Raw genomic sequence first — 22781 nt, forward strand, 5'->3', positions numbered from 1 at the left:
AGTCAACCATCTCCTCTCTGTCTCTTACAACCCGCTCGCACACTCCGACAGGCTCACTAGCTGAGCTACACACAGATAGGGGTTGCGTCAATAAGTAATGAGAGCGATATGAGGGCCCCCCAGTTGACCTGGGCCTTGAATATTTTACAGTAGGGTCTCTCAGACAGTACCAGCCGACACACTGCCACAACTCAACCGTAAAATCTCACTTCGCAGGACTCGACGGCAAGCGCCGCCCTCTCAGGTCCAATTTAATAACATCCTCTGAGATCCTGCCAATGCAGTCAACTCAAAAAGCGTTTTGCAGAACGTTTTTAAAATCCTATATACGGCGCGTGAGATTTAAGCTGCTGCATGAGTTTAAACATGAAGTCTGTGAGGAAATGGGACTGATTTTGGAGCTTTAAGGTTGGATTTTGCTTCATGGTGTGAGCAGTAATGATGCTTTTTGTAGCGTATTAGCGTTTTGCTGGATGCACATTGTCCTCTTGGTTCATCCGTCAGTAACTCATTTTTTGTTTGACCTTTTTAATCAAAGGTGGGTTTCCTGTACATAAGTGTTTTTTTTGTTTGTTTGTTTTTTTGTTTTTTTGCATCAGCATGAAGGCTGATCAGTGCGACCACGCTGTTGGCCAGTAAGCAGCAGGGTCTACAGCACATTCACTTGAGCAGGTCAAGGTTAAGCTGCTTGCTAAAGGGCACGTCAGTGTTGCTGTTTCACTTCTCTGCTCAGTTTAGAGATTGTATGAGCAACATACATCCATGGTCACAAGCTCAATTTTGTAAAAATGTAGCCCGGCCCAACAGTTTGAAGGTTAGAGTCAAACAAGAGGAGCATCGCCTGCTGAATCACAGTGAAATGTGCAAAATACCATAATAATTAGCCATCAGAGAGCAGGTCTTGCAGTGCTGCTTTTGGGTTTTCCGTGACTCGTTCAACAAGACATGAAATGGCTCAAGAACTTCAAAACAAAAGCCAGGAGGACAGAAAACAAATTCAGACCCTGTGATTTTTCTAACAAACCAAGAGCGGTTACTTGTCTGATAATCACGTAAGAATCCAATAGGTTTCTCACAGCAACAGGGCATCCTGTCCCCAGTTTACCTGGGTTTATGGATATTTTGGTGCAAACAGCTGGAAGGATGAATGTTCATTAATTGACTGCGCAACACAGTCCATCTGAAACAGACTTCTCTGTGCTAACATTCTCACTCCCTCACTAATGCAGTGTCAATTCATAATGCATAAGCGCGTCTGAATTCACAATTACAAGAGAGCATTTTGAAGCGTCTCCAAATCCAGATGTGTTGTTGTTAACCACACACACGGCAGAGAAACAGAAAGGACATTCTGCAGAAGTTTCGGTGCTGCAGCTTAGTATAGATCAACTCAGCGGGCAGCCAATCAGCTTTGGTTTTGATTATATTGGCTTACAGACAGAGAAAGCAACATTTCCACAGTTCGGAGCAATCCAAAAGCTTTTGTTTCCAAAATTTACCTGCCAGACGTATTGATTTATGTATCCAAGTTTTACTGCTATTCTACACTTGGTGTGTGTGTGTGTGTGTGTGTGTGCTGTGTGTGTGTGAATTTTTGTCTTCTTCACAGTATACAAAGAAACCACTGCCCACACAGAGCGTGCAGTGAAAGCAACATTTCCAGTAAGGACAGGCAGTGTTATGCAGGCAAGGAACAAAATTTATTAGATTTGGACATAAAATCTGTTTCCACTGGGCTGTTTTTTATTGAATTTTTAAGTGAAACTTCTAATAATAGTGTAATACTTCATTTGTGTCAGTCATGAGATCAACCGCAGTTAACCACGTTAGATCTCATAGCCAAAGGCAGACAGTTATTTTTTTTTCTGCACATCAAAACCAAGATGCTATAAACAAACTTCTCTCAAGAACAGGCACAAATTTATCGTTTACCATGAATGCATACAGTACTGTGTCCAGCTTAAATATTAAAGACCGAAATTACGCTGGCAACGTGCTTCAGTGATGTTCTCATGGCTGCTTCAGGCACATTTTAGTGGTTTTGTGGCCATTTTTATGACCTGCAGTGTAAACCGTCTCCTGACCAGGCATTTATTGGAGACAGGTGTTTATTTGCTGGAACATGAAGTTCTTTAAGGCTGCGAAAGCAAGCTTTTATAAGACGGTTTATGGTATTTATATTAAGAGCATTTCTCTCAGGCTGTCACTGCAGTTGGCTGAGGATGACAGATTGGAATCACACAGTGTGCAACAGAGCAGATTTATAGTTTCGTCAGTCGGTTTTTAGTCGGTATAGAGACATAAAATAAGACACGTGGTTTCCAGTGCCCCAGTTTTGCATGTTTGCATTTTTTCCACTGCATCTGTGTCCTCATTTATGTGCCGTAATGTAGATGAAAGGAGGATGGTAGAAGGTAGACAGCCTCCATTGACTCAGCCGTAACTGAAGTTCAACCCAACTGAAGTTTGGTTGTCGCTGCTTTGCTGCGATATGTGTGATAAATTCACCTCCCTGGTTAACACTTGCAGCACAAAACGCTCGCCGCCTTGGTGCAACTCAGCGAGCTCTGACCAGACTTGTTGCAAAGTGCCAGCCTTGACGTTTGGTTTGGTTCAGTTCTGGTCTCATGTGATGGTGTCACAGACTTACAAAACAGTGTGGCAACAGAACAATCAGGATGTGTCTTTAAGGAGTGGTTCATGATGAGGTCCCTGCTGGAACAGGGTCTTTCACTGGAGTTAAATGAGAACGTGAACTGTCCAAACACCATCTGTGCTCTGCTACTGAGCAATATTAAGGTTTGTCTCAGCATGTGTCAAAAAAAAACCCACAGCACATCGTCACTTCAGTGAGGAAAATAATTAGTGTCGTTACAGTTTCTCACTTTTAACATCACATCCTGATACAGCTGTCTCCTGTTAAAACTTTCTCACATCAGCAGGTTGCATGATCTGATCTGATCTCTACACCCAGGCAGTTAGATGTAAAACTACCCTCATCGCACAGAGCACTTCACAACCCCTCGATAATTCATTGACAATTTCACTGCATACCAATAACTGCAGTTTGAACGTGCTCCAATTTACGGAGAGCAACTTCAGGCTTGTTAATGTCGTGAAGAGGATTTTATTCTGGCTTTTAAGAGATGATCTGATGCCGCACAAGGTGCTAAATATCGATACTGATGCGAGCTGGGAGGTTTTATTGTGATCGCCTGCATCACTCGCTTTTGTGGTCGGAGCAGCCCAAACTAGCTGCCAGCATGCAGCGTCCACCCGGCTCGCTTTCAGCAGGGAAACTTGTCCTCAGTCTGTAAATCCAGAGTACAATAAATTGAAACTAATTGGGAGGTTTCAAAGATTACAGTCAGCTGGGCCCACCCTGTTAGCGCCAAATACCCATCACTTCCCTCACAGAGTTTCACCGTAAAGGTCTGAACACAATTTTCGCCGACGTTCCCACATGCTGTAATTTTGTCCCAGCCAGCCTCTCAAACCATTATGGAATAAAGCTTCCCCGCTGAGCACCCTGTAGCATCTGCAAACACATTCCTCAGACCTCCACTTACCCCTGGCTAGCATGGCAATAAAACATAGCCAATTAGGCTTCGCTCCTTGCTGTGTGAAGCCCTTCTCCTGCTGCTGAGTGTGATTTGAGTCTGAATCACTTCCTCCCTGTCTCCCCCTCCTGAGAGAAGGTGGATGGAGAGGAACCTCTCTACCTTAACTGCCAAATAGTGTGAAACTCCGGCGGTGGCAGCACCACCACATCTGTTCACAAGTGTTGTGTCCAGTGTTTACCATTGTTTAAATGTCACCATCCTCTATTCTTCATTTCTGTGCGGTGCAGGAGACTGCATGTCTGTCCACCGTCTGTTTGAAAGTGTCGTAGCTTCAGATCCTTTGTGCATTTACAAATATTCAGCTTAAGATGATTTTAATCATTAACACAGAACATGTATGAAGACATGACCAGATATATAAAATTAAGAGACACAGAGTCTCATTTAAAGTCAGTCAACTGTAAATCCGGCTCATATTTATGGTGTTTTTTTAAGTATAACTGTTATATGCAGACATATGACTGTAAAGTTGGAATACACAGGTCACTGTTCAGTGTTTGCTGCTGTAGGCTTAACAGAGTCCAGGCAAACATGGTGTGAACAAATTTCACGATATTTCAGCCGGTTCGACCTTTTGGTTGCACCTACTAGTGCAGCATGAGGTGACTGAAGAGGGACTGTTTTCCAGGGATTTCAGGAGCGCTTTTAATGGGATGATTCATTCAGCTGTTTCTCTCCCGAGGCTGAAACTCCTCAGCTGATTCTTCACTGTGTGGCCCTTTCTGGGATCATTCCTATCGAAGTTAACACATCATTTCTTAACTTCATGTGTAGACGTGCACACGCTAATAACCCTTTTGTCAAGGATGGGATGATATGCTCATCTCCTGATTCGATAGTGTCATGATACATGGATGCTGATTCGATATACATTGCGATTCTTGAATATTACAATTGGTTTTTGTTTGCTTTTTTTGCTCTGGACCAAGTGGAAAAGTTGAGTTATACGCTTTTAGAGACTTTTCATCATGAGTCAGGTTTCCAAAAACAATGCACATCACATGTCAGTCAGTCTTTATTTCTGCAGCATCATTGTTTTACTGCCTATAAAAGTGATAAATAAAATACGTTTTATTTGAACTGCTACTGCTACTGCTACATTTGGCTGTTCCTGCTCATCAAGCTAGAGCCATAACAAAATAATGATGTCAAGAAATCTTACCAGTGGCCGGAAGAGGCTCGACTGAAAGACAGCACAGAAGCACTAATCATGGCTGCACAAGAACTGGCCCTCGGTTCAAGATCAATAGAGGCAGGGATCTGCGCCACCAGACAGGACCCCAGGTGCAGGCTGTGCAAAGGTGCTCCTGAGATGGTCCAGCACATAGTAGCATGGTGTAGGATGCTGGCAGCCTAAGCCTGAGTATGAATTTTGACTCTGTCAGGTTGCTGTAGCGGGTGTTTCCGCTGCAGAGTAGCGATGTGAAGTCAGCAGCTATTAGTTAGTTTCCACAGAGCACAGGAAATATACGCCTCTAAGTACGAGCACACATGCCGTTTTATGTTCAAGATGCGAAGTAAAATGGATCATTTAAGACAATGCTATCACTGTTGCGATGCTAATTTCCTTTAGCGCGTTAATGGTAATTCTCAATATGTTTTCTCTCATAACGCTTCTCTAATTTGTTCATTAATCAGTCAAAATGTAACATTAATGTCTTGATAATATGATGTCTAAGAGAACCAAATGCAGCTAGAAAAATCACCTGGAGTCGATTCATGCCGCTTTATTTCACACACAAGTGGAATAGAGTAATAGAACATAGAATAATAAAAAAGAGCAGAAGGCACCAAAAAACTGTCAGAATAAAGTTACTCATTCTGGGAGCTTAATGAGGAAATTTCACAAATATATTTCTACCTTATTGCATAAAGCAGTCGAGAAGATTTCCAGCTGAATCTGACTTGACCTCATGCAAGCAGAGCGCTGCTGGCCACCAGTAGACGACTGTATTTATGTTGTGCTGTACGAGGGATTCCTTAAGAAACTGTGACAAGGAGGACTAGAAATTTCCAAAAGCTCAGATCAGTCTCTTCTTTAATCCTGTCAGGGCTTATGCATGCTGCATGCAAGACAGGCGATCCATGCTGTCTGGATACATTGTCAAGTGAGATTTTGGAGACAATTTAATCCCTCCCCAAATCCTGTTTTGTTTGCTGACATGAAACAGTTTGTCCAATAAAACCTCAATCCAATGGAGACGAGGGCTTTGGAGTAATAAGGTTTTCATAACCGGGATTTGATCCTTACATATTTGCTATTAGACATAGTGCGGTGTGTGTGCACGCTGTCCTCTCATTTTAATTAAACTGTGTGTGTGTATGTGCGCGTGTGTGTGTTTGTGTGTGTGTGTGTGTTGTCTGCCTGCATGTTGCTCACTCTATTTTCCTCCCTCCGTCTCCCCTTTATCTCCACATGGACTGTACGTTAGGAGCCTGGAGAAAGAGGGGAGGGAGGGAGATAAAAGAGGAGAAAGGTAGAAGAGCTGCAGGAGGGGGGGCTGAGAAAAGAGAAGAAAAAGACAGGATGGAACAGGGGGGTCGGCAGCTTGTTGAGGGAGTGCATGCAAAGAGAGGAGGAGGAGGAGGACACCAAAGCGAGGATGGATGTAGATTGAAGAAATGGAGAAGGCGAACGGCGCACGTGGAAAAAGAAGAGAGCAGTATGTGATTGCCGAGGAATGGAAGGAGAAAGAGGAGCAGAGTGTTGGTGTCACACGGTTTATTTAGAGTTTATTGCTTTGGCAGGACTCCAGACTCCCTCCTCATGCTCCTCCAGCAGGCATGTCGGTGTGTGTATGTACGGCGTGTGTGTGCTCCTGGAAGCAGACACGTAGACTGAAAACATGCAAAAAAAAAAAAAAAAAACTGTGAAAAGTGATAGAAAGTTTTCACACATACATGGATTAAGAAAGTTGCATGAAAAACACAGAGGAAGAGCCTGAATTCTCTTTATATACATGTGAGGAAAAAACACACACACAAAAAACCCAAAAAGCTCTGATTGGAGAATGATGTTGCCATGGATCCCAGATGGGCGTGGCTACACTGTCACTGTGACTGACTAGCAGGAGCTAATAAATCATGTAGTGTGTGTGTGTGCTAAACTTTGGAATGTGTGTTTGATTGTAATGTTTGTAATGTAATGTTTGTGTGTGTGTGCGTTTGTGCGTGCGTGCGTGCGCTGCACATCAGGGAGGGCTGCACAAAGCTTCAGTCTGCCGTATCCAGCTGCAGCAGCCTCCACTGTCTGTCTGCCTGTCTGACCCACTTTCTCCTCTTTCCTTCCCTCTCTCCTTCCTTTGTTAGCTCCTTGGGTCGCTCCTTCTTTCCTCCCAGTCCCGTAGTCCTTCCTTCCCTCCTCCCTCCGTCTCTTTTATGTGCCCTTAATCCCTTTCTTCCCTCACTCCCATGCATCTTGGAATTTTGACAAGCTGAAGGTCTCAATGAACAAGCCGCAGCATGTCATTCATTTTTTTCCTCATGTATATTAATTTGGTCTGATATCTCTTGTCTTTAGCTTGATTTATAGTTGTATGTTGAAGGATTTAGAGCTACGTTACATACTCAGCCAGCTGCCTGATCTGTGCTATAAGCTATGCCTGGTCACACCTGGTGGCGTCGTCGACTGCAGAGATACCAAGAACTGTGATCGATGGTTAGGCCAGCACCTTGCATGATGGGTAAATAAGAGCCGCTATATTAATACCATTTACCATATGATTGAACATTAACAGTATGTGCACCACCACTCTGTATCACAAAGGGAAATAATGCAGTTACCGTGAGGACTATAATCTTGTATGTTACATTGATCCAGCTGCGAAATCTGATGCTGAGCTATAAATCAAAACATATGGCATCAACTTCAGGACTCCTGTTAACCCTTTGCATCAAGCGCAAGTCCAGCTTCACACATCCTCCCTCCTCTGCCTCTGGTTTTGCTTTATCCTTGCTTCGCCGCCCATCTGTCTCTGTGAACGTCTACCTGCCTTGCAGCCGGTCTGTCTTCGCCCATATAGATTCTCTCATATGCTATTCATGAGTTCTCCATCTTCTGTTTTTAAACTTTTATCAACCCAAGATCCAAATACGTTCTCACCTTTTAGCTTCAGGTCCAATAAAAACTGGTCCTGCTGGTGCTGGGAAACATCATAAGTAACAGGCCCACAGTCTATTTTAGGTCTCTATTGATAGTTGGAGTCAGAGCATTGCTTTAAGGGTGAAGGCCACACCGGCAGTCATTGCTGCAAACAGAGTGAACAGACCTTGAATATGTTGCTTTCAGTGACATTTTAGGAGCTATTTGTTCAGAATTGCTGATTTTTTATCTACGCTAGGGATCAGGCGAGGCTATGCAAATTTTGTTCCAAAACTGGCATGCTCTTTGTGTACAGATACTTTACAAACACTGCAAAAGCAACAAGGGGGAAAAAAAGCTTTAAAATGGGGGAAATGTCACTTAAAATGAGCAAAACTCCAAAAGAACAGGCAAACTCGTCGAGAACAGTGCGGCCGGACTAACATCAAGTACATTTGTCTGGATACCAAGAAATTCCAATTTTGACAAAATAGTTTTGTACTCTGGAAATTTTAGTTTCAAGCATTAAGTTACTCAGAACCAGGAATAAAATCTCAGCAACAAGTTATAATATTAAGATAATTAAGGTCTAAAGCCTGAAACAAGTGAAATGCTCTCACATAACAACTGCCTGATAAGAAGACAGATCAGACAACAGACAAGCATATATTGTCTCGATTTAAGACATTTTATCTTACTTAGATTTTGGTTTTTGCAGTGAAGCACTATAAAGAAAACTCAATGTGAAATACACAAGATATACAGTGGAAAAGTCTAAGGCAAGCCTGGTTACAAAAACTGGTTACATGTTCAGTAAATGTAAGCTTTAACTTCATCAGTTGAGGGAAAAAGGTGTAAAAGACACTCCAGAGTGTCACCAGTCGGTTTCATCTATCAGGACCTTGTGTTGTGTGTTCTCTTCTCAAGCTGTGAAAACCAGGTGTTACAGCACACCACATTTTAAAATAAATGCTCTTTTTTTTCCGACCCTAGTTCAAATGATGGGTTTTCTATTTCCAGCAGCAGAGGCAGGGTTGAAATAAACACAATAATTACTGGCTGACAATGTAGAGTAAAAACACAAAAGCTGTAGAAGTTCAGCAAAAAGAATAAAGGAAGTCCTTCTGTGCACGGATAGAAATTTAATATCGCCCTTACATTCAGGCTTATTGAATCCAGATATTGCTGCTCTTATCTTGTGGGCACCCACTCACTCCCCTCACATGATCTATTCTGGGTCGTGACCAGTAGTTAAAGTACCAAGATAATGCACACTGGCCAACGTTCCCCACTGTGAGTAGTGTTATTGCTCTGTGCTCTGACAGCTTCAGTGGGTTAAATCGAGCCACCAACTGTTTTAGGGTCCTCTGAAGGGCACTACAGAGGGAAGGTAACAAATTCACACCGAGCTACTTTATCCTACAGGTAGCTGATGTTATCTGAAGGTCTTCACGATTCACAACACGGATATTTGTGTTCCTGCTGCCAAGATCTGCTTTTATGGCAGCTATTATTTCAGCCCACAGTATTTTATACAGTCTGTTTATGTTGCAGGGACTTGTAGAGAAGTCAAGGCAAGTTTATTTGTATCGCACCTTTTAAACACAAAGACGTTTCAAAGGACTCTACATATGGCAGGAGACGACACGTTGATAACGCATCGAGGCGATCAAGTGCTTCAGCGGACAGAAAAGTGTTGAGCTTTGATTTAAAAGAGTCTAAAGTTAGAGCAGACCTTGCTGCAGATTGATATTTGATGCATTAAGTTAAAGGCTGCCTCACCATGTTTTCTTTTAGCCCTCAGATCAGTAAGCAATCCAGTCCCAAGAGGGCCTGACAGGTCTGCAGGGTCTGAAACACAGTAGCAGATCAGGCATGTAGTTTAGCCCTAAACCATTTTGTGCTTCATAAACAAGTAATAGCATTTTAAAATCAATCCTTTGACGCGCAGGCGGCTGAAGCAGCAATTTGAGAACTGGAGTAAAGGCGCTCTTGTGCCGCCTCGTGAATGAGCTGCAGCTCATCCACTTAATCCAGCCTTCCAAAATAAAAGTATTTCCAGGGTCTTGTTAGACATAAATCCTTTAGGGCTCACTATGTTTTAAAGGAATCGTTCAACCTTTTGGGAAAGAAGCTTCCACAATCAACCGGTGGAGGAAGTGTCTGCTCCCGACCCAGAAACGGTCCGACACATGAATCCTACATGACTTTTCACCTTTGAGCAGTGAACCTAAAAGCACACTTTTGAAAATATTAATATATATATTATAATAACCAACAGCCTCAGTTTGATACTAACAAATGGATTGGCCTGCTCCTTGATGGTGTCGTTCATCACTGATCGGCTCTCACTTTGTATTAGACAAACATTAAACTGCTGAAGCAGATCAGTGTTCCTGATCAGCTGCGTCTTCGCCACAGGTCTGCATCATATGCCATCAGTGCAGGATCGGCAGCTTCACATGTGTGAGGCGTTGGCTCGTCCAGCCGCCGTGATTAAACCATCATTTGTGTTGCGTGTTTCTCAACGTGTTTCATGGTCGAGATATTTGACAACCATAAACCAAACTTTCTTTTCTGGCTCTGAGGCGGCGGCACTACATTCACCAAATTTACGTCCCTCAGACAGGTTTTTATTCTCACTCATAAATTTGTAATGCTGTGACAGACGAGGATGCTAGGTGTGGGAGTTATCTAACTGTCCTTGTAGGGTCATGAAAAAGATTTATGACGTGTTGCACAGGCCTTTTGCTTTGATGGTGCAGGTCACTGGGGAGTTATATTTTTGAGTCTTGGACTGTGAAGGAGAACCTTTAAAGGCACCTTTTATAAGACGTACTGGAGGTTTTTTTTACACATGTTCTCTCAAAATTAAACCTAAATCCAAAATAATGAGTTATAGGTACCATTTTTGGACATTAAAACTGCTTATTGACAGTGTATAAACACAACACAGACATTTTGCACCTTTTTGGTTGATATGGTGAACTTGTTAGCAAACAGTTGCTTATTTACACATCCAGCCAACACGGAGCAACATTAGCATTCACATTGAGTCTTGTTTTCAGTCAGATGTCCATAAGGGCTGTAGAAATGGGCCAAAAATGATGTTTGATTATTCTGTCTAAAAAAAAAACCACTTAGGTTTGAACCATTTGAATATCTTTTTTTGTGCATTATTTAAATACGAAGGCAAACCAGTACGACCATAGAGACAAACTGCTTTATTATTAATATTATTTCAACATAAACATGTCTTTTAAAAGCTTTACATACCTACACGTTACAAAATAAATAAAAACTTATTTCATCTTGACCTACATTTCATTTTCAGTCAGTGAAAGTGATGTAAACAGGTGGTTTGTTATCTGCTTAAAACTCTATCTGTGTGTTTGACCCCTTTAATAAGCACATAGTCATTGATGCATTGTTAATATAAAGATATTGAGCAGCTTTAACTTGAAGGTTTCAGCCACTTTTAGTGGCCAGTTTTAAACCTTTAAAACTTCTACAAGTCACAAAATCAGCACTTATTAAGGCTGGATGATTAAAAAGATTGATGATCAATCTTTAATCAATTGCAGTTATTTGGATCATAGCTGGCTGCATTAACCGCCTGTCTCGTAAACTGTGACGTCAATAGTCACAGTCTATGTGGACCCGCCTGCAGTTCACAGAACTGTCGTGACTCAGGATGGTTAGCTGACTCCTGCTATCTCGAAGCCATCTAGAGATCACATCTACGAGAGCGATAGACTGAAAAAAGCCTCCGCACACTGATCCGAGCTCTCGGTCTGTGTCTGGCGTGGAGATTTTATCACTGGTCGTGAGATGTGAAGCCGAGGAAGTGGACCAGCTTGTCTGCAGGCTAGCTGACCTGTTGATCAACCTGATGTCTTGTCAGCACACACAGTGCAGATGAATTAGTAAGCAGACTTTCAGCTTGCCTGCGCTCGCAGTGATGGTTAAAGTGGATGCGCTCTGCTTAGTTGAAGCATCTGGCACTGACAGTCCGTGCAAAGCTGTAGGAGAGAGCGTTTATTATTTCAGAAGATGCATAATGAGGATGCCTCTGCAACTGTTTCGCACGTGTTTATAACCAGGAAATGTACGTACACTTCATCCCATAAGGTGCACTTTCCGCGATTTTATATGAAAGGAAACAGTAATGTTGCTCACTTGTCGAATGCAGAAGAAGTTTGAGTGCTGATTGTGATTATTTTACCATCGTACGAACAACAGCGGCATGTTTTTGCTTTGATTGAATGATTCAAACCTTTTTCTGTCTCAGTTTTAATGTAGGTGTGAATAGCAACACACTGTGTAAATGAGCCCAATAATCCCAGCAGCGTAACTAACAGATGAAACGTACTTGAGCAACATGTGACGTATCGATTAACTGTTTAAACCTGTAAACACAGCCGAGCTCCCTCCATAACAAGCCGTCTGCATTTAAGAGCACACTCCGGTTTAATTATTCCAGTTGGGATTGTCTTGTTAGTCATTAACCCAGGCTCTCCATATTAGGTTTAGGGTGATATTGGGCCAATTAAAGATCAATAATCCTGATCTCTAGCTGGCTGCTTCCTCGCAGTGGTGTCTGTGTATTTCAGGGCCAACGAACAGTCGATGGTGCTCATTAGTAAGCAGCACAGGTTTGTAGTCGATATGCTGGGAGCTGAGAGGGTCAGGTCAATATAGATCTGAGCTGAAAGTTAGTTAGAGAAGTGAAGAAAGAGAGAGACTGTTTATCTCCTTTGTTTCACAGCTCATTCTCTCCTCTGACTCAGTGATATAACCCGCTGGTGAAATTAAAAAACTAGCCGCCTTTTCAACCGCGTGTCAGGTTGGTTTTTTTTGTCTGAGCATTTTTATTGCATCTCCTCCTCGCTCTCTCCCTCTGTTATACGTCTTCACAGTAATTTGCCACATGTGCGTCACATATCACTTAAGTCAATGCCATGAAATCCATTTTTAGTCACAGACACTTGGACGCACACACACACACGCATGCGTTCCCTGCCTGGTCCCACTGGGTTTATCTCTATCTCAGAGATCAGTTTGGGAATTAGTTCTGACGCAGCTCCTGCCTTCCCGCCGCGGGGCAGCACACACACGGACACACACTGTCTTTTCTCAGACGCACACACCCAAACACTGAGGCTGACTGACACGAATTCAACGACACAGAGACGCAGCGATGCTCATTAAAAACTGTTCGTTTCCACCCACCTGTTGTTCTGAGCATTTTCAAATTGCGCATGAAATACAAGTAGAAAGAAAACTTAATAATAATAAAAAGTTTTAATTGTTAGCCGAGTTGGAAAGAGTGGAAGAGAAGGCGTGTCTGAAAGTAAGAGCTGATGGAAAGTTTGTTTTTCGTCATTGTGAACTCAACGTGGAGTACCGTATGGTGTGTGTGGACAGGAAATACATGAATCAAAGTTAGAAAATGTGATATTTGGTGGGAAGCAGCGTTTTAAATATCAGGTTTATAGAACCCGGCTGATATGTTGGCAGTATCAATATAATGAGCTGATCCATTTTTAAATAGGTTTCACTTAAAGCATTTTTATAGGCTGCTGCTAATGTATGCATGACCTTCTTTTTTCTGCATATTCATATTTTATATTTACTTATATTTTATGTATTTTTCAATGAAGACAGTTTGACGTGCCGCAGTAGGAAAGGCACAGGTATGAATAATATTGGTGATGGCCAAATTCCATTTAGCTGCTCCAGTTTTAGGCTTCTGGTATTTTTCACGCTGTCACAACTTACTGGGACACTTGAAGAAAAACAGAGACGTTGTTAATGTTGTTATTAGCAACGCCTGAGCTGTTCCTGCTATGACAACTCAAAAAATTCAGTTTTTATTGTTCAAAGTTGACACAGTTCCCGTCACTGCAGGTTTTAGTAATAAAGTTTATTGTGCATCTGTAAAACGCCTGAGCCTCGGTACACAACCTGATCACAACACTGAATCCTCTGAAGTCAGTTTTGTGTTTATGTGCAAAACGAGTATCAACCAAATGATTTTTGCTTGTGTGGGTCCAAAAAATCAGTTGGTGTTCAGAACATAACTTCTGTTGCTGACCACGTGAAAATGTGCTTCAAATGTGTGCAATATATGGGTGGAAAAGTATCCAATTTGTCCGTTTCTGTAACACACACACACACACACACACACACACACACACAAAGGGCATGGTGCCCTCCTGCCAGACACCTGTTGATGTAATTAGTGGTTGATGACAGCAAGTGCTCTGCTGACCGCTCTCTCTCTCTCTCTCTCTCTCTCTCTCTGTGTGTGTGTGTGTGTGTGTGTGTGTGTGTGTGTGTGTGTGTGTGTGTGCGCGCTTGCGTGTGCATGCATGCGTGTGTGTGTGTGTGACAGACAGAGAGTGTGTGAGAAAGATAAACAGTAAGCGAACATGTGTGCATGCAGTCTGTGTATGATCATTTATGCGTGTGTGTGTGTGTGTGTGTGTGTCAGGACAGGAGGGACACGATGACTGCAGAGAGAAAACAGAGAGCGGGTGAGAGAGCCTTACAGTGTGAGGGTTAGACAGAGAGAGAGAGAGAGAGAGGGATGGACTCTGTGCTGTTAGAGGCGTTGGCCTTGCTCTGCACAGCTAATACACTTGTAATGCTGATTATCTCCAGCCTGTTGTGTCATGGATGGATGAGATAGAAAGGAGGTGGGTTCAGTCGTTGCAGGATTAAGGGAGGAGGGAGGATGGATGAACCAGCACGAGGAAAAGTGGATGGATGGCTGGAGGGAGGAATGTGTCTTTCAGCCGTTTCCTGGTTTCAAGCGTTTTCGAACAAAAAAAACGTGTATGAGTTCTTGTTGTATTTTAAATCTAAACACGTCACATTGATGGATGAATTTTGCAGATTTTATTTCATTACTTCTGTCTCAGCCAGTGCTTTAAATCACCTGCCACAAAGCAAAAAACCTGTCCAGTTGGATTTACTCTGGCAAATTAATGAATGGCCACCGTCCACAAATATGTCGTATTGACTCTGTCAAAAGCAGACGGTACAACAAACATCTCACCTGACTGGTCAAGAAAAATTTTAAATGGATAAAAGGTGACAAGTTTCAAATTCATACAGCTTCTTGTCATATCATCATCATCGAATTCATCATTTATATCATCTGGGAAATTGTCTAGATGGTCTGAACACGTTTGCTGATGTGTTCAGTGCATAAACATTATATTCACAACTCATCTCCGCTTTCAGAAGAAACGCTCTCAGCATAAAAAAGGCCATGTTGTTATTTCACCTCAGGCTGGTGACCACATCTAGAGACCAAAAAAAAAATTAATTAATACTTTCATGAACTGCAGCCACAGTAACATCTCTCTTTATCAGAGGGAAAACAATGAAATCTCATCCGCACATCCATCCTGATGTGCTGTTTTGCTTTGGTTTCACTGGCTCGCTGTCAGAGAGACGTGCATAACAGAGGCTTTCCTGTTTGTTTTGTCGAACACGTGTGAGACTTTCTGATCTTTGCTGACTTATCCATCAGAAGTTTGCCACCTTCAGCACTAAGTGATGTCAGACTCCACTCTCGCTGTCTCCCCGGTGTAGACAAGTGTCGGATCTTCTATTAACCCCAACGCATGTTCTCAGATTTGTGTCTGTGGGTTGATGTATGTAGGCGGGACAGAGAAAATGGAGAAGTGCTGTGTTTGCTGATTCAGAGATGGATAGCTGTGCAGGATGAATGAATAGACTCAGACGGAGACGGGACAAAGACAGATGGAGTGAAAGAGGGAACGAAGGCCTGGCACAAGTGCAGATAAATTGTTCGGGTAATATGTTTCGGTGCAGATCGGGATGATGGGAGATTAAATTGCAGAGGAGAGAATGACAATGGAGAGAGGTGGCAACGGGCAGGAGCCTCCGACAGACAGAGGAGACACAGAAAAGGTCAGACTCAAGGAGCAAGAAACTCAATTCAGGTCACTACATCTGAAAACTCTGCTGTCCTGCAACAGAGGTTTGGTGTGAAGACCTGAAGTGTGGACGAAAACATACGAATTCATCACCACACTGACTTTTTGCAGAATTTCCTGCATAAAACACAATATATTCTGCAAAATTAAGATGTACATCTGACATTTATCCACCAGCAAAAAGTGTTGAAAATACCCCTCTAAAAGAAGAAGAGTAAGAGTGTTTAATTGGCATGCAGTATTTCGAGGCTGCTTTTAAAACAGCAAACTTGGAAACTGGTGAAATCTTTTTTAGACGGCAAACCCAAAAACTAGTCATGAAAAAGTCAAGTGGAACATTCTTATTGTACAGAAGTGATTATTTATTCATCTACTCATATATTTGGTGTAAAAAAAAGTGTTTTTAATCTAATAGACTTTTTTACACTGAATATTCATCTTTTAGCTCTCTGTTCTGATCAGACCTGTTTGCTGAAATAAGAAAAGAGGCTGCTTACTGCTTCAGACAGCTGGCCCTGATATCCAGAGTCTGGAGGTGACGAGAGGTAGTCAGCGCAATGTGGGAGTCAAGGGTCAGAGGAGGAAAAAAAAAGGGAAAGTAAACAAAGGCGGAGAGGTTCAGCAGAGTTGTTTTACTCCAAACTCCTCTCCTCCTTCATCACTCTTCCTCCTCTTTACCTCCCATCCTGCCCTGCACTCCCCCCGTCATGTGTCCAGGCAGAGGTAGTTGTTTTTGAAAACGGTACGTGCGCGTGGCGCGCGCGCACACACACTCACACACACACACACACACACACACACACACACACACACAGTATCCTAATCAAAGCCAGGCTCTGCACATTGTGTCCCAGTTGAGCAGCTATTTTTATCTGCATCGCTCTAACAGGGATGGAATGGGTCAGATAGGCCAGGCTGACGAATCCATCAAGACGCACAGATAAACAGTCAGCCTGCTGGACCGCCAGTCCACACACACACACCCAAACACACACACACACACCCAAACACACACACATACTGTTTAAGTAAACAAATAAACTAATCCTCATTCTTTATCACTCATACAGCACTCATGCAAACTCATAGCCCTTGCTGTCTCTCTGTCTCTTTATCTCACATTTGCTGACGCACACGCATGCACACACACACGCACGCACGCACACACACATACACACACATTTCCAGTCTATGATGTTGTTTGGTGTTGTGTTCCTACCACTTTCTGAAATATGTGCTTGTATCTGTGTTGCTTTATATGTTCTGCCTCTTAAATACCTGAATCACCGTCACTCAGCACGCACACACACACATGCACGCACACAGCCTATCCTGTTCTATTAAGTCTATGGCAGATCTTCAGCCCCACACATGCATGATGCTGCCACACTCACACACGGTTAGAGACACATGATTACTGATTTACTGCTGTAAGAGAAATCCAGTTGGCAGAGATCCAGTTTCTGGCTTGTTAGTTTGGGATTCAAGAGCTCTGGCTTGGACCCAATTAGTTTCTCTCCCTACCTCCCTCCCTATCTCTCCCTCTCTCCACTCACTTTGTTGCCATGTTGGATATTATGTGCAGCATATCCACAGTTGTTCCCAAACTTTAATTCTCCACAACCCAAAAAACAAAACAAAACTGAGATGATCAGTTATTCCTCTTGTATTGCTCTGGCTTGCCTTGAAGTCGACATACGACACTACATTAAACAGCTATAAAGCTTTACTGTGGTGTTCATGCTGCTGTAAAAAGTTATTGAACAATGAGGAAACAAGTTGTACAGGAAGTGCTCTATGAGTGTGTGTGTGCGTGCCTTTCCATTACCCTCGGTTCAAATTAGCTCTATTAGATTAGCCTGAGCCACTAAAATAGTATCACCTCAGGTTATATTCCCGTCCCTAATCTATGACCAGTGATGAATACAATCAATCCATCAGTTGCTGACAATAACTTGCTATGGCAGTCTGTCTGGTGGCGGGATCAGGTCAGACCTGCAGGAGGAAATGAAGCAGCATCAGCAGGATTATAAGGAGAGTCGTGTTCTCCGACCAAAGCGCTTGATGGATGGTCTGACGGTTTTTGTATCTTCCCAAAACCAAAAATCTGGCAATCACGGCCAGGCAGCGATGTGTGGAGGTGAGAAAGCTTCAGGGTTTGAACTTCTCACTCAAGCTCCTTTTTTTTTTCATCCTTTGCTAAACTATTTCTGTCACTTTTGACGTGCACAACACTATGAATGCCTTTGAGAAAGACTTTCTGAAAGCGTACATATCTAAACAATTACTGCATCTTGCCCCTCTCTAGCCCCTAAATTCCACCAGACCTGTTCCATCTCCAATTCAGATCGTCCCAGAAATGTTTCTCCGCTCTGCTCCGCGGAGAATAAGCACCAAGTCTATTTTTGACGGACGAGGGATCGATCGAGTAGAATGAGCGAAGCAGGAAGTCAGACACTGGAACAGTGAATCCAGTAGTAAATTTTCAAAATAAAACATCCTGTGCAGACTCACAACTCGCACATCAACAACATGGGCAAGAAAACTTATCCGACTCAAATCACCTTACTCATGGTAGAAGCACAAATATCAAAGCAGAAAAACTGCAGTTAGCAAAATCAGGCAGGCTAAACGCTCTGCTTCTGGAGCGCCCCTGATGGGGTTTGCAGCCGCGTGGAGGGCGTAACAAAAGCACGTTGAATATGTGACGTCAAGGAGGCGCACCTGGTGGAATCTTAGGGTAAGAGTTTATAACCAACACTTCCTGATTGAGAGGTCAGTCACACCTCCTCCACTCAAGCTATCAGGACTCACAATTTTGCATGTCAGAGCAAGATTGAACTCTGCGCGAAGTGAACGAGGTGCGGTTAATTCTCACCTGTATAGGAACAAGTCTGTCATTTTGGGCTCTCTTTGGAGCGCTCTTTTCCCCTCTGCTTTACCAGCTTCAGACATACAAAAAGCCAGTGGAACAGCAGAAAGACATCTCCTGTCTGTCACTGCCGTCTTCATCTGTCGATAAAGTTATTCTGTAAGCATTTAACAGCCACAGCAGCCCAGCGACCACACTCCAGCTCTTCATATCTTTGAATCTTGTTTACTCAGCCTTTTGTATGTGTCTGTCTCTCTGCACACCTGTCTCTCTCTCTCTCTGTTTATCTGTGTCAGTCTCTCTATTAGTCTCTTCTCAGCCTCCGTATTCGCTTTCTTCTGTCTCCTTCTCTCTTTGTGTGGTGCCAATTCAAAATAGCAGCACACACACACACACAGACACACACACACACATTTACAATCACAGCTTTTCTTTTGAACATCCATATGTACCTAACATAAACATGTACACTCACACTTTCATCTGCCAGCTCTCCATCCACTCACATACACACTCATATTGTGCTTCTTGGGCCATATGATAGTAATTCGGCAATATGGAGGAGCAGGAGGGCTCAGCTGGGGTTTGGTTCTGAGAGGGAGAAGAGTCCAGGATCCAGTTTACTGGCAGGAAACAGGAAGTCGCTTCATTACTCTTTTTGTCTCATTACTGGATGCACATTAAACCTCTGATGTTATAGATTGTTGCGTTAAGATTTTCCAAAATTGACATCTTGCTTTGCTTACTTATGTCAACTGGGAACTGGCAGAAAACACACACATTTAATATATGTTTTATCACTTAAAAAAGGTTGTTTTGATTGCTGTGTGAGCACCAGCAGACACAGAGCAACATTATCATTCATTTCAGTACAATACACACTCTTTCTCCTTTCAGCTTTGGTTTGGTCACCAAGTCCTTGCTCTTCAGCTGCAAGGTGTTCCACTTTGTTCTCCAGCTAGCTGCTAACGTTGTGCGTCTGCCGTTTGTTGCTGGGCAGATAGTGTGAGGTGGGTTTATCACAGCTGCCTGCTGCTGCTACAAATGACGTTGTTGGGAGCACTGAGACAGAAAAACACAATAAATGTGCCATAAGTTCAAGTCCTCCATTCGTCATGTGCACAACAATCACATTGAAGCAGTCGTCTGCAATGAAATTCTTGTCATAAACAGAATATATATAAAATAGAATAACATAAAATGCAATATAACATGTAACTCTGTGGTAGACTGTTGCACAGTATTGAAAAAATGCACCAAAATGATTAACTAAAAGAGCCTAAAAAGGTCTGTAGAGTTGCAGAGTTTGGTGATAATTTGAGCATCTCTTCAAACATGGGATCCATTTTTAATAAAAAAAACAAATATTGATTACAACTGTTAAGCGTCCTAACTGTGTGTGTCTTCTTTGTGTCATGATGTTTGAGGCATAGCAACATGGCTCATGTTGCTGCTGGTCATCATGTTTATGCATCTGTTACTGTGATGCACGGCACGAGGCCGGACGTGCTGCCCGCGTCACGCCGCTGTCCTGCCGTTTGTAACGATGGCGTCTTGCGTTTCAGGTGCGTAACCTGTGCTACATGGTGACACGGAGGGAGAAGATGAAACACACCCTGTGCGACCTCCAGGAGAAGATCTTCGACCTGCAGATTCAACTACTGGAAGAGGACATTGCTGGAGGTAAGAGGGAGGAAACACGAGCGTGCGTCTGTGGTGAGTCTCCAAATTCCAGTCATCTGAACATACGAATGTTAAAAGCTGTTACCTTTCTCCCACTCTGGCGCCGTAGCCAAGGCCGCCAACACATACTCTGTCCACCAAAAAAAAAAAAAAAAGTACAATTTGGAAAGCTCAAGAGCAGAACGGTTACATCCAAACCCTTGTTGACTGAGTGTAGTGGGTGGACAGTTTTGGAAATGGCCTGTCATCCTTTTTGCACAGCAGGCCACACTTGACACCTGCACAGCAGAGAACACTGGAATGATAGTTCAGCCAGATATTGTGACACACCATCCACATAAATGGAGCTCGATTTCCTATCCACTCTGCACAGATGACTGACCTCGATGCATTTCATGCAGCTGCTCTGTGATGGAGAGCAGCAAGGATGAAGCCGGCTGCTTGAGTTGATGCTGCTGTGTTTGCTCAAAATGAGATTTGTAATCTTAGCGGGACCGCAACGATAAATAGGTTTTCAGTGTTTATTCTTTTGAAACTTCACATTTTCACCACTTTTTATAGTCGACTACATTTGTTTCTTACCTCCCTGGATTATTTGCTTTATTATCATTTCTCCTGGAAACAACAACGCTCCTCACAAAGGAGCTAGCTGCAACTGTGCTCATAGTAAACTCATTGTTCTAGCAATAATGATAATAATAATAATAATCAGTAAAACTTTATTAATATGCACATCATCTAAAGTGCTCCAAATTATTTGCTTATTATAGATGTATAGATTTATTTAAACCAGTCTACATAGCAGAGACAAAACAGAGACACAATCAACGATAGTCAAAACAAGAAACTTAAATTATGGTGTGTTTTTCTAAAGATTTTTAAATAAAGTTGCTCTGCTGATAGATTGATCTCCCTTGGTTGGACTGCTCCTCACCTTTTAGCGCCGATCTGTATTTAAGTACGTCTTGTAAGATTGAGTCTGAGCATCTGGAGCTAAGCTCTGGTATTCATTGGGACATGAGGGTCAGTAGCTTTGCAATGTAACCACAAGCCAGACTGTGGAGAGCTTAAAAAGTTAACAGAAAAAGCTTAAAATCAGACAGGAAGTTTGGATGGTCGAGTCTAGAAGAGAAAGAAAACAAAGAATCCATCGCTTATAATCGCTTTATTGATGATGCTTCGGTCCTCAGACCTTCATCGGCTGCAGTTGATTCATATGACAGCACCACACATATATAAGCTAAAGGCTAGGAAAAAGCTGCCAATCAGAGGATGCCAGCAACACGTCCTGGTTCAAATTAAGTTCAATCGGCTCTTCAGATATAAACACAATACACAACAAACACACATAGTAAATTTAGCAATAATAAAAGACCTTGTAGGGACATTAGATAAAAACTTAATTGTTTCCACTGTAATTGTTTAATTGGTGGGCGGGAGTCCTCTTGGGGTCAGCTCAGCTTTAGTCCACGTCTCTGTCCCAGTTTGTTGCAGAGCTAAAACTAAACAACTATTCCTCACAGTGAGTCTAAATGTTAGCTCTTTGACGTTTTGGCGAACTTATGACTTTCATTTGTACACCCCCCCTTCAGCAGGGGTGGACAGTGTCTGGCTGCAGTGGCCCGCCGCTGCCGAGGAAACACTGATGTTACACAATGTCACAGAAAAGTCGAACAGCACCCCCAGATTTTCAGCTTCACGCTGGCTGCCAGACTTCCAAGCTGTTGCTGTTTTTATGGAGACGATGGTGAACCCTGGTAATGGAGATGATAGCTAACTAAAGCTGTTAAAAACGACGGTGACCTGCATTTGTCTTGGCCGATGTTAAAGAACCCTGTTAGTTCTAGTAGTCGTGACCTGCAGCTGTCATGGCGATGACAGTGAAAGCTTGTTGTCATGGTAATGCCAGTGACGTCTCGCTGGCATGCTAATGATAGTGAACTCTTGTCAGCCTGCTCCTGTGGCTGTATTTTGGAGTGTGTGCGTGTGTGTGTGCGTGTGTGTGGTTAGAGTGCTCAATTTGCAGTGCTCATCATTCCCAAGGAAGGCTGCACACACATCCATGCACTCCACTAAATCTTACACTTACACTCTCTCTCTAACTCCCTCTGTGTCTCACTAACGCACTCTCACTCCCGAAGGCGAACACACACATACGCACACACACACACACACACACACACACACACATGCAGAGCAGTGCTCCTGACTCAGCAGATTGCTGCCATCAGGTACCGGGAGCTGTGCTGCTGGCACTAAACAGCCATATCTATTCACACTCTAGATTAGAGAGGATAGCTGGTGTGTGTGTGTGTGATTGTGAGCATGTGTGTGTGTGAGAGAGGGAGAGGGAGAGAGAGCCATAGAGAGTGAAGGATGAGGTTGTCTGCTGTAATGATTTGCTGTGTCCCTCACCTTGTATCTATCTCTTCTCTGCCTCTTTTATCGTTCTCTCTTATTTTCCACTCTCCATTTCCCTTCACCCTTGTCTTTAATCTATTTTCTCCTCCATCTGTTTCTTTCTTTCTTTTCGTGGTGTCCTCCAAGGG

General features: G+C 42.9%; 1 protein-coding gene across 1 annotated transcript in view; it reads left to right on the forward strand.

Moving 5' to 3' along the window:
• The window catches only part of jade2 (jade family PHD finger 2), a 180979-nt gene that overhangs the window by 129078 nt on the left and 29120 nt on the right, over positions 1–22781 (forward strand). The window contains exon 11 of the mRNA XM_041951897.1: positions 20115–20232. Within this exon, the coding sequence (XP_041807831.1) occupies positions 20115–20232 (118 nt within the window). The remainder of the gene's footprint in view (positions 1–20114; positions 20233–22781) is intronic.

This window comes from Chelmon rostratus, chromosome 14, assembly GCF_017976325.1.
Source record: "Chelmon rostratus isolate fCheRos1 chromosome 14, fCheRos1.pri, whole genome shotgun sequence".
In the NCBI taxonomy this organism is placed as follows: domain Eukaryota; kingdom Metazoa; phylum Chordata; class Actinopteri; order Chaetodontiformes; family Chaetodontidae; genus Chelmon; species Chelmon rostratus.